General features: G+C 36.6%; 1 protein-coding gene across 2 annotated transcripts in view; it reads left to right on the top strand.

The window, feature by feature from the left end:
* Window positions 1-13,568, top strand: part of slf1.L (SMC5-SMC6 complex localization factor 1 L homeolog) — a 48,702-nt gene that overhangs the window by 1,660 nt on the left and 33,474 nt on the right. Inside the window, exons 2-6 of one of the 2 annotated variants that reach the window (XM_018264643.2) lie at window positions 3,112-3,225; window positions 5,994-6,069; window positions 6,248-6,491; window positions 9,959-10,118; window positions 12,530-12,619. In XM_018264643.2, the coding sequence (XP_018120132.1) occupies window positions 3,112-3,225; window positions 5,994-6,069; window positions 6,248-6,491; window positions 9,959-10,118; window positions 12,530-12,619 (684 nt within the window). Of the gene's footprint in view, window positions 1-3,111; window positions 3,226-5,993; window positions 6,070-6,247; window positions 6,492-9,958; window positions 10,119-12,529; window positions 12,620-13,568 lie in introns of those variants that run through there. The other variant, XM_041568498.1, reaches the window with a different exon arrangement.

Genomic DNA, 13,568 nt, shown 5'->3' with positions numbered 1-13,568 from the left:
TTGTTCCCGCCCCCACCAGCCGGTAAAACTTTACAGAAAAGGTGACAACCCTAATTACAGGAGAGGAGGATGTTAAAGGAAAACTATACCCCCAAAACAGTTTATATCAAATTAACTGGCATATTAAAGAATGTTCTCAAACTGGAATATATATTTAAGTAAATATTGCCCTTTTACATCTCTTGCCTTGAACCACCATTTCGTGATGGTCTGTGTGCTGCCTCAGAGATCACCTGACCAGAAATACTGCAGCTCTAAATGTAACAGTAAGAAGTGTGGAAGCAAAAGACAGAACTATGTCTGTTAATTGGCTCATGTGACCTAACAAGTATAGTTTGTTAGTTATGTTTGTGTGCACCGTTAATCCTACGATCCCAGGGGGCGGCCCTTATTTTTTTAAATTACCGTTTTCTATTTATGATTATCCAATGGCACACTACTTAAAAAGTATATTATTATGAAAATGGTTTATTTACATGAAGCAGGGTTTTACATATGAGCTGTTTTATGCAATATATTTTTATAGAGACCTACATTGTTTGAAGGGTATAGTTTTCCTTTAAACTCCAACTCAAATCTCAATATCAACTGACAGAGTCTCATAGAAAAATAGCTTAATTAGTATATCGGAACGTGAGAGCCACCTTTACCTTTTAAAAAGCCGTTTTCAACTCTTTCCCTGTACCATAGGCATGTGGCATTAAAAAATCAGAGGGACAAGATTTTGTGGCTTGTTCCCATGTCATTGGGAAGCAAGTAGTGACGTGCGGGTTTACCTGACACCTGTGGTGATCAGAGGGTTGGAATTTGGCCAACCATTTGCAGATTAGGGTTAGTTGTGGGTCAGACTGGGGATGTACACTCCTACTCCCAAAAATCCCCTGTCTTTTAAAGGGGAACTATTTTGAAAATTTCATACAAGCTTCATCATACAGAAATAAGACATTTTCTAAATATAATCAATTAAACATTCTGAACCGTAGTCAGAAATATCCAAGTTACCTTTTACCCCCTCTCAGCAGCTGTCTTTCTTCAATCTCTCTTCATGCAGGAGTTGGGAGTCTGATTTTGAATCACAGTGAAATCCAATTTCTTTTAGGGGAGCTCCTTTTGCCTAGAAGATGTATCCAAGCTCACCTTATTAAAATCACCAGAATTTGTGCCGAAGTCATGTATTTTGTTAAATTTTGTTTGTACTGGAATCGGTTATTTGAGTTAACTATAATGCATCTGATAGGAAAGGGATCAAAAAGATCTATGAGATCTGTCAATGAAAAATCTTAACACAAAACTGCTGCATAAAGACAGAATGAAGAGAAACAGATGCTGACAGAGGGATAGTGACGGTAAACTTGATTATTTCAGAAAGAGCACAGAATTTTTAATCAATTGTATTTAGAAAGTTTCTTATTTCACCATGATGAAGCATATATAAAATTTTCATTTTCACAAAAGTTCCCCTTTAACCAGAGGTGCACACAGAAGTAGCTTGCAGAGTCAGAAGACATGGGAGTGGGTTGGATGCAGGTCCTAAAATGGAACATTTTGCCAGTTAGATTTGGGTGCAGGTTAAGGTTTTGTGGGTTAGGATTGGGTGCAGGTCCAGTTTTTACTGACCCTCATGCCACTAGAAGCAAGCTGGTATCAAAAGGACCCTTGTACCACAGATATTATATTTAATAAAATATCTATATTCTCCCCTTTCTTACTTTGCATACTGTGATTAGGGATGGGCGAATTTGACCCGTTGCGATTCGCCAAAAATTTGCCTTCGGCGAAATGTCGCCGACACCCATTAAAGTCTATGGGCGTCAAAAAAACTTTGTTGCGTGGCGAAATTTTTTTGACGCGCTTCTTTTTATTTTGACACACAAAGCCATACAAGTCTATGGGCATCATTTTTTCGGCTAAACAAGGCGAAAAAAATGTGCCCATCCCTAACTGTGATTGAACTTTTTTCTTTAATTTTTTTTTATTTAATACCACATTATGGTATTTTTCAATTAGTTTAGAATTTAACTCCTGAAAAATGAGTACTGTTAGGGAGAAACATTTTATTATTATAATTTTCACAAAAGAGTGATGCTTTGTTGAGTACAGCCCACTGAGACTACTCTTTAATCAGCTAGAGTATCAAACTTTAAGCTATATTATATACTTTTCTCTCTGAACAGATGTTGCACACTGTTTTTAAAAATATGCACAATAGAATTTTTCTTCCGCATGCACTGTGCAGTGCACATACAAATATATGAAGTATAATGGGGTTGTGGTTTTCAGGACTTGGACTGCACAATGGAGCAAAAGGATACAGAGATATTGATAGGAGTATAATGGGGCTACTGGAATTGAGAAGGCCCTTTAAATCATCACTGGGATAACTGGTTTACCATCAACAAGCAACAGATCAATTGAATGCCTTAGTGTAGTGAGAAAAGGTTTGGGGGATTTAACGATAGTTTGGATGTTAGTGATTATTTATCAGGCAACAGATGACTAGTGAAAATGGTCGATGAATAGTAGAGGTTCTGACTCAAGCAATAAAATAGGAATAATAACAATCAATTCTCACAACCTCTGATTTGTGGTTACTGGGGTCAATGACCCTGGCAACTGAACAAAATTGTTAGTTGCAAGCTGAAGCAGAAGTCTCAGAATTTGCAAACCATAAATACAAATTGCTTTGATTAGGTCTATCTATATTATACCAAAATTATATTTTATGCTGGACTTCACCTATAAATTCCAAACTCTGGAGCTGCAGAGCATTATATGAAATAATAAAAACTCAACCAATAGGCAATATGTGCCATTTCAAGTTGTATACCAAGAAATACTAAGTTAATTTAAACTGCTCCTGCGAAGGAACATAATTTTAATATCTCCATAATCTATATGTAATACATTTATACATATTTGATGCTGAAGTATTTTATCACGCCACTTGGTGTTTGGTACCTTGGTTGTAACTCTTCATTGATAGCATTTGTTCCTGTTTGCAACTCTGGCTTATGCCAACTCGTATATATCAAGAACAAATGATCAACTCTGTATTCGGGGGAAAAAAATAAAACTAAGTGTTTAATTTACAATGCCTTATTTAATTTGCAGATGGAAGTAACTTCAAGAAAACATATTATGCAGTTCACTGGATTCAGGGGCAGAGAGAAAGAATCTCTTGTTGAATTGCTATTTAAACTTGATTGTATATTTATTGATTCTGAGGTAAGCATATATTTTGTATTACCATGCACTTAAGAATGCATTTTGGCTACAAAGGCTATAGGTTGTTTTTGCATTAATTAAAACAGACCTGTCTGACTGGAGACTTTGCAAGGATTTTTTTTTTAACAATTCCACCTGCAAACATTTGGTTTATCAACTGATGTGACTTGCCCTTTCCAGAACCCTTTTATTATGCCATAATATTTAGGGTAATTGTCATGTTGGAAGGTACACTTTTGGTAGACCTTCAATCTCCTGACAGGTGATTTCACCCCCAATCACCTACTGGTGCAAAGAAGAATTTAAAGTGGATTTTATGAGGGTCAGCTGCCCAGGCCCTGATGCAGCAAAGCAGGGCCAAATGATAACATTTCCACCTCCATGCTTTAAAGTTGGTATCAGATACTTCTGGTGGACATATTTCCAGGAGACCTGGTGTTTGCTTAGGTGCTCTTGGACCGCAAAAAAATTCCTCCTGGTACACCTCTTGTGTAGATCCAATTCTCATGCACTTTGACATCACCAGGGGTTAGAGCTACATGTAGGTCCTGTGATAACACTCTGGGGTTCTTAGAGAATTCTTTCAGCGTTTTGCTTTCTGCTCTCGAGTTGTATTTGCTGAGATGACTTGGCCTGGGCCAAGAGAAGAAATCTTCTCTGTGTATTGATGATCGCTTGCGAAGGGACACGATTACACTTTACAAGTACATTAGAGGCCTTCTTTCTAAAGGCTTCAGAGAGTTCTTTAAGTCTAGACATGGTGATGCCACACACTGCAGCAACAATGAGCAAACAAAATGTCGGAGGTTTAAATTAAGACCGGTTGCTTTAATTCTATAATGATGTTCTAATTCTGATCTGGGGCACCTGTATATAATTTTAGGCATTTCAGTTAGTGCTAAATGTAGGGGTGTACTCATGCAAAACTTGTATGGTGCATGACATTTGTTATATCACCTTTATCTATCAATATTGTTAAATATATGTTTGATAAAAAATAGGCAAAAAATGCCAATAGGTGTACTTACTTTTTCACATGAATAGCAGATTAGAACATTTTGCATTCGACTGACTACCAGTTAAACAAATGTTTAGTGCTAAAACTTGATCTTCACGATCAAATGTCTAATATCCAATTAGTGAATTGTAGCTTCCTGAATCATCCCATCAGTTATGCTTGAAGAGGGTATGCTTGTTTAGCAGTAGCCTAAAGTGGTTATACCAATGATATGGACATGCGCCATTCTACACCCCTTAGTGCTTATTCTGCAAGCACTTGTGTCCAGGTCTATGCTTTACTCTGCTCCTCCAACTAAATTAAACTATCCTATCTTTACTGCCTGCTATAGGGCAGATGGTTAGTACAGGACTCAATTGCAGGCTGTGCCGTAAGTTTTGTGTCTAAATCATGTGCAAGTTACTGTATCTGTATTATCATTTTGGTATGTCTACCTGTCATATACTTTTGGTGTGAATTGAGGGTCAACTGTTCATTAATGTTTACAAAGTAACTGCAGTCTTTGAAGCAAATATTAGACCAGGGCTGTGGAGTCAGTACATAAATCCTTTGACTCCAACTCTGACTCCTCTGTTTTTAAAGGAACAATAACACCAAAAACTGAAATTGATAAAAAGTAATTAAAATATAATGTAGTGTTGCCTGCACTGGTAAAACTGGCGTGTTTGCTTCAGAAAGACTACTATAGTTTATATAAACAAACTGCTGTGTAGCTATGGGGGCTATTCATACCATTCAAGCTGGAAAAAGGAGAAAAGGCACAGTTTATATAGCAGATTACAATGCCATTTTAGGACAGGGCTTATCTGTTATGTGCAATGTAATCTGTGTCGTTTTTCCATCTTAAATGGCTGCCCCATGACTACACAACAGCTTGTTTATAGTATTCTTATAGTATTCTTTCTAAAGGAAACACAGCTTTTACTAGAGCATGCTTAAATGGGTGGTTCACCTTTTAATATGTTATAGAAAGGCCAATTCTAAGCAACTTTTGAAATGGCATATTTATGCAGAGTAGCGCAGCGGAGCTCTTCTGTGCTATCTTCCGTATCTTCGGTTCCTCTTCTTTTTCTTCTGCAATCTTCTAAGTTTGTCGGCATTCACTTCTGAGAGGAACGCGAAGATACAGAAGATCGCACCGAAGAGCTCTGCTGCGATACTCTGCATGAATATGCCTAGGTTAATGCCAGGGACACTTTTTCAACCAAGTACTATTGAAGGAGAAAGCAGGGATGGGGACCAATGAAGGAAGGGGATGTGGATTTTTGATTAATGGTGGTTTAGTTCTCCTTTGAGTATATCTTAGTTTGGATCAAGTACAAGCTACTGTTATTACAGAGAAAAAGGAAATCATTTTTAAAAATGTGGATTATTTAAATACAGTGGATTCTATTGTAGACAACTATTCTGAAATTCTGAACTTTTTGGATAACATGTTGCCGTATATCGAATCCCATACCTGTAGCATGTTGAATCTGGGAAGCTTCACGCTATGTTAATGTTAAGGAGATCATGGTTTAACAGTATATGGTGTGCATCATATAGGCTGTATCATTGGTACATTTTTTTTTTACTTATCCGGAAACCACCAGGGCCTAAACATTCTGGATAACAGGTCCCATACCTGTACTAGTTTAGCAATACAATATAAAAATAATGCATATATAAAAAGATTTTACTTACAAAGTTCTTAGTCAGACAGATAAATAAATGACAAATCCAAATTTTTTTTTCTGAAACAATATTGTAGAAATTTGAAAACTGCACACATCTCATCGCAAAAAAACCATGCCGAAGTGAAAAGTGGCTTGCAGCCTGTTCTGCAGGTAAGTAAATATATAAATAAGTAATATATATTTATATGTAAATTTCACTGGAAAAACTGTCTAAGCTGAATAGAAACTTAAAAGTAATTGGGAATTTTAGCTGGTAGTCTGCTCTGAATTGCCATTTGTCTGCACCCATTTTCTTTATGTTTTGGCTCACAGTTCATTTGTTTTCCAGGGAAGTGGGTTCTGACTAAAGACTACATAATTAACAGTGCACAGAGTGGCAGATGGCTTGATGAAACAATTTATGAGTGGGGTTTCAAAATTGAAAGACACTCCCATTATTCGCCCCAGATGCAATCTGCACCTAAAAGATGGCGTGAACACCTGACAAGCACTGGTGTTGAAGGGGCCTTTAGAAAATGGAAAGTGGCTCTTCTTTTTGACAAAGGTCATAAACAAAGAGAGGCATTTGTGAGGTAAGATGATGTTTCCTGAAAATAGCATAAGGGTACAAATTAAAACTATACATTTTGCTTCCTTAAAAATACATTCTACTTCAACGTGCCAGTGAAAATAATTTTTAGAAGAAAACACCCAAGCTTATTATTACAATGCCTAGTAATTAATATACACATAAATGTATTCATAAGGGATGTTCAACCTACCTTGCTTAAGCTTATAATAAATGACATCCCCCATCTTTTCACTAATCACTAACAGTGGGACTTATTTATAAACACTGGACAAATTTGTACCGTGTATTAACCTTTGGCAACCAATCAGTGATAAGTGTTTTTCAGCCACCTTTATTTAAACCAATCTGATTAATTGCCATGGGTTTCTGGCCAAGTGCTAATTTGTTCATTGTTCTCCCCTCTATGTTTTTTACAACACCTACACGGTCAGAGGCATTATTTTACATATAAAGACACAAATTTCAGTCCAGCAGGTTTTATGTAACATGCATAGATTATTGAGGCATGGGTTTAGGATCTATTATTTGTAATGTGTGTGACCCAGTGTTTTCCAGATAAGGGTCTTTTCTTTAATTTCACTACTACTAAAAACATGTAAACATGAAATAATCCCAAAATAATTTATGCAGTTTAACTTTATTGCAGTTAAGCTTTTGTTGTTAAACAGCTGTCTGGTTGTACGTGTCCAGTAAGTTGTACGGGTCTATACGGCTATTTAAATTGGCATTATTTCTGCCTAAATGTTTACCTCTTATATCCACTGATTTCCTTCACTGGGTTAAAAAGTTGTTGTGAAAACACTCCCTTTTTTACTGATTGGATAATACAAGTGTGATGTAATTTATGTAACTCAATCCTATTGGTTCACTACCATGTACTGAACTTTGCTCCTATTTGATAATATATTGTGTAATGTCATGTCATGAATGTCACTTTTATTGGTCACTACCCCCTTTAAAAGGATATATGTGGAGGGGAGACCGACGGCCTATGAGTAAGTTCCCACCTCGGCATGAAACACGTTAGACTAATGTATGTCCTAATAAAGATTTTTTACTTTAAAAAAAATATTTGGGCTAGTTTCTTATCAAAGAGTAGGTCTTTCCTGTTTTTTTTTGTGTATATAACCCTTGGACTGGGGGTTTTCTGGGACATGACCATTGTATATCATTCTGGACTTAACTAAGTAATAGTTTTTTTAATTTAACTCGATTTTGCCTCAAGGTAGAAGGACACACCACGGTAATAGTATATATTATAAGGGTCCAGTGTACCCTAGATACCAGACAGTGGTGTTTATGAGGGACTGGAGGAGGAATAGAGACTGCTGAAAATCAAAAATTATTAATAAAAAGTAACAGAGAAATTGTTTTGGCTGCCATGGCAGTCTGTGACCCATCTTTGAAAGCTGTAAAAGGGCAGAAGAGGAAATCTACATTTTTAAAATCTGTAGAGTAAGTGAAAACTTGCTAAAAATTAGGATCTCATATAACATACTATGGGGGTCATTTACTAAAATCCAAATTTTTCTAATATTTAATTTAAAAAAACCTGCGACCAAATACCCATCATTTGACCTTATTTATTAATAAATAACTCAAATTAATCGGATTGCGGAAAAACTTGATAAAATTGAGCGAAAACCCGAATTGCTTACATTTTTAAGGCTTTTTTCCCCCCAAATCGCTTGAATTTTTTCAAGTTTTTGCCCGAAAACCCAGAAAAAGTCAGATTTTCAGCTAAACCCAGAGCAGACCACAAAAACTTCAAATTCAGATAAGTGCCTTTCCCATTGACTTATATAGGAACTTGACAGACTTTTTGCAGCATCAGGCTTTAATAAATCTTGAGGTTTAGTAAATAACGCCACAATTGTTATCATAAATGTAAACTAATATTAAAAAGCACAAAGGAGAACCCTAAGGTACTCCATGTATAACATTGGTACAACCAGAAAATGTTCTAATTATTAGCAATTTTTTGTCTTTCAACCAGTTCTCTGTCCAAGTACATATAGGCCATGTACTTAAAGAAATATTTTGAACTGCATTCACTTAAGAACCAAAAGCTATAATACATAAAATAAAGACAATTGCAGTAAAATATCAATCAAATTAGCCAAGGTTAATCTGAAAGCAATAGAAATTCAGCAGTGCTAACTTTAGGCTAGGACCACATTTAGAGGATCTCTGCCTGTGCAGGCCGAAAATCCGATTCTCCAACACCGCATATGCGTTGCTTTGGTTCGGGTAAAATCTTGTGCTTAGCCACCGAAATCCGCTTTGTCTGTCCACAGATTCTCGACCTGCATTTCTCTGCTAGATTTAGCCCTTCAAAAGGTTGCCATGTCCCACCTGGAATCAAGCATTAGCTAAGAGACAGAATTCATGTTTTCTCTAGTAACAGCTTGAATGAAACAGAAAGAAGGTGGACTTGGCTGCTAGACTTTAATGTATAGTCTCTACTTTATTTAAAAAAAAAATGCAGAACATGTAGCTATTGATGTCGCTAAAGGTCCACACACATCAGGGTCATGTTAATAAAGCATTGATAAGGCCCCATACAGTGTAAGCAGTTTAGGTCACCTACTTTGAATTAAAGATATACAAAGATTCTGACCTGTGTTTAAAGTGACCTGGGTCGATCGTGGCTACTGCCAGGCAGTCCCCTAATCATGCTCCCTGCTTATCTGCTTCTAAGGATTATTGTATGTTTTTTCAGTGGTGTAGGAAAGTCAACATTTCTGGATAGAACAAACATGACAAAGAATGATTATCAAACGGAATAAGGAAGCCTCCATGACATTTGGAAAAATTACTCCAAAAAATATAGATTTTATATACTTTTATGTATGACTAGACATTAAGCCCGTTAAATTAACGGGCGCTAGAACATATGTAGTCAAACATTCGCCAGAGATGGTAAAGAGGCAAGACGCTCTGTGAGCTGGTGGAAGTCTCTCTCAACCCCGACCCCCCATTTACCTTTACTGACTGCGCTGCGGACTCCCCGGGTCACACATCCCACAGCTCGAGCTGCTCCTCTGTCACATGGTGCCAAAAAATCGCTAGCGCAGGCTTCGCGAGCGTTCGGCGCACTTCGCCAGGCGAATTTTCGTCTGCGCTACGCAAATTCAGTAAAGTGCGAATTTACGCTCTGGTCGGCGTCTATCTACTTCGCTAGCGTAAATTCGCCAGAGACGCCAGCGTAAATTCGCCAGATACGCTAGCATAAATTTGCCAGAGACGGTCCGTGGGGCACATGCGCAGTAGCGCAATTCCACGGACACAGGGACTGGATGCAGAGACACTTGAACTTTATTATATAGGATTGCCACATCTTAATATGTTTGTTTAAACCACTGTAGAAGTACTGTTCTGGGGGAGTGTTCTTTTAGTAATGTTAAAACTATTCACAAAAAGTTTACACAGACCACTGTATTTTTCAACTATGTGACTCTGTTCTAGAGTTCTGAAAGCTGGACATGCAATTATATGCAACCCAGAAGAGCTTCATGAAGAGGTTACGCATGTTTTCTTGAGTAATCATTTGAAAGCAAACAGAGAAAAGCAGCACTTTGATGAACCTTATTATTCTGTGCAGTATCTTGGCACATATCTATTAGAGGTAAACTTTTTTCATACTTTGTTAAATGCTGGGCATCTTTTTTTCTTCTTCAAAAAAGTGATTTTGTGATTTTAAAATCCGTGTGTGGGTTGAACCCAAGGAGTAGAGGAAACCCTCTTAAACATTAGTTCCCAAACAGTAGTGCTAAGTGCCTAGTGGGTCTCGGTGGGGGGCTTAATACCAATTATGGTTGATATTTGAGGTTGAATATTTATTTTTATCGTGAACTGCAGAAATCTCCATTTTAGGACCGTGTTTTCATCCATCTGCAGCATTGTTATGATTGGCCTGAACTCAAAAAGTATAAAGACCTCTGCCTTAAACATAACTACCACTCACACTAGATAAGAAATTAATTTGCTGGAAGAGTTTATTTGTTGATATTGTCCAACAGGTTTTGACTGTTGTGCTCAGTTTTATATTTATTTTCTTATTTAGAAACTTTTAAAAGCTTTAATAATATGATACCCTGTTAATCTTGTAGAAGGCTACATTTTCTGTCCTTAACTAAAGGTTTTGGCAGGTCAGACTTTAAGTTTACTTCAATATTTAATATGGCTATGTCACACATGCCATTTTTTTTATATTGCATTATTATGAAGTTTCCGTGTGACGTAAAAATGGCAAATATGCATTAGTATAGAAAACATATTTTACGTGATGATATTCCCCAAAATGCAGTAGTGTGTGTATTTTCACACCTAGGACTGATACATTAGGGCAAGTTAAAACTTATTAAAGGAGAAGGAAAGCTCCAAGACAGTTTATTGCCAACAGATTAGCCACAATAGTGCAAGCTAGAACGCTATATTTATTCTGCAAAATGCTTTACCATACCTAAGTTAACCGCTCTAGATACTGTTTGTTTAGGATAGAAGCAGTCATATAAGCTTGGTGTGACATCACTTCCTGCCTGAGTGTCTCCCTGCTCACTTACAGCTCTGAGCTCAGATTACAGCAGGGATGGGAGGAGGGAGGGGGAGAGGCGCAAACTGAGCATGCTCAAGCCCTGCCCTGGAGATTATTGCTGAAAACAGGAAGTCTGATACAGAAGCCCATGTGTACACAATAAAAGGAAAGAAATGCTGTGTATCTTTTGACAGGACTCAGAGCAGCATTACTTTGAGGGTTTACTTGTGTATTTATATAGACCTTTCTGATGAAGCTTACTTAATTTTAGCCTTTCCTTCTCCTTTAAAGCAAATTAATATGCCTTTATATATCTTTGATCCCCTTTGTTCACTATATCTGTTGTGGGCATTTTGGTGCAATTACTGTTATAAATATACAGTGCTTAATTACTCATTGATACAAATGTCCTTATTGCACATAATGTTAATGACCTAGCTTGGATTGATGTAATGTTGTGGTAATTTTTGGGAAACATAACGTAGAACAAATAATGTGTAATTTATAATTTGCCAGGCTGATATATGCTTGTAAAAACATTCTTCTTTTTGACAGATGTTTTTGCACCACTTTGCTATTTTGGAAGAACACGGCATGAAAACAGCAGGACATAGCCCTTAGGGCCTTTCTAATTTTTTAACTATCAGTTAATTATTCTGTTTCTAAAACAATGAAAGTACCACTTTAGTATCTTCCTCTCAGCAATGTCTTTCTACATGTAAGAGTTGGAATTAGCTTTTGATTTACAGGTCAAATACATTGGTTTGTTTTCCATTTGCCTAGACAATGTATGAGAGCGAATTGTTTCAAAATAACTGAGTCCAACACAAACTTACATGTAGAGAGATAGATTGCTGAGAGGCGTAGTGAAGAGAAATTAGATTTTTACAGATATGGTAACTCATTTTTATTTGATTATATCTGATTTATTTGATTTTACTGGTCTAGACGTTTGCCCCGAAACATGTCGTGATTAAACACCAATAAGGGGTGATTACAGAGAAAAGTACTGCCTATGTTCCAGTCTGTTTCGACTCTTCATGCTTATAAATACTAATACACTGTGGATGGTGTGTATATGAAACAGAAGGAGAAGGAATTTATAGCACTCTGAAAAAAACGTTTTTTACATATATCTGGAAAGTTTCAGGGTCACAGTATCCACTTTTAGGGAAGATGTCGCTATAGAAATTTAGATCTTAGATCAGTGTGCTATTATTTTAAGTAAAGGTATATTACTGCATTTTGCCATCTGCTGTCAGTTAAAAAACAAATGCAATGCAAAACAAAGCATTTTTGATGTGTATCATCTATGCTTGCAATATTTCACAGCCTCCGTATTAATTAGAGCATGCGTCAAACCCTAGAATATTCTGCCAGCTGCCTTAAAAAACACAACAGATTGTATACACACCCCTGAATATTGCTAAGTTTTGTGTTGCACAGTTTTTTATGTTTTACATTGCATAAAACTGAAATGTGTGTATGTTTTCAAATGTCAGGATCCAATTGAAGGAGCATCAGAAGAAATCACATTTGAGCAGGTTGATGACATAAAGCATATGATCTGGAAACGCTTTTGTTTGGCCCAAGTAAGAGGAGACATTTTTAATTTTTTAGAATAACTAATTTTATATTAACTTGAAATATTTAATACCAGTTTTGGTGTTGATGAATGGTTTACATTCTTATAGGGTATGGGATTCCTTATTAAGAAACCTGTTACAACATTTTCCATAGTGGCCATTTTAAACAATCGATTTTTACTAATTTTACTTTTTCTTTTTAATAAGACAGAAATGTGTACTTGAACTAAGGCAGTATAAATCTTTGATGATGAAAATACAAACCTGTTTTGTCATTTGTAATTGTTTTTATACTTGGTGCTCCACATTATGGAACATTCACTTAGCTAGAAAACCCCCATGTCCCAAGCATTCAGGATTATACTGTAGATGACATACCCATAGAAGCCTAAATGGTGTCAAGAAGATGTATTCTTAAAGGAGAAGCAAACCCAAAAGTTAAAAAAAAGATTTTTTGATTCTAACTGTGAATGAATATGACACCCAACTCCTGCAGGAAGAGAGAATGAAGAGAAACAGATGCTGAGAGAGGGATAGTGAATATAAACTTTATTATTTCAGAAACAGTACAGAATTTTTAATTGATTGTATTTAGAAATTTCTTATTTTAGTATGCTGAAGCTTATATAAAATTGTAATTTTCACGATAGTTCCCCTTTAAACTTTAAATGACAGCACAAGCCTTTGTTAATGCTTTTAGCCATCAGATAAATACCCCTTTACATTGATCGCTTGGTTTATTTTTCAGAAAACTGCCTCCTTTACTTACATAGGGCTGAATAGTTAACACCTCCTTAAGTTAATTCTGCGCCACCATGATTCCTTCGGTGACATCATCAAGATGGCAGAAGCGCTGTGTGTGCACATTAGTGATGTGCTGGCCAGCCCGAAACCCGTGGGTTTGGGGCAGCTACCGAAAAAATCTTCGGGTCACGGGCAGAGTGCATGCGTCAAC

Source organism: Xenopus laevis, chromosome 1L (assembly GCF_017654675.1).
Source record: "Xenopus laevis strain J_2021 chromosome 1L, Xenopus_laevis_v10.1, whole genome shotgun sequence".
NCBI lineage: Eukaryota > Metazoa > Chordata > Amphibia > Anura > Pipidae > Xenopus > Xenopus laevis.
The sequence above is the reverse complement of the archived record's forward strand: the minus strand, read 5'-3'. Positions and strand labels throughout refer to the sequence as shown.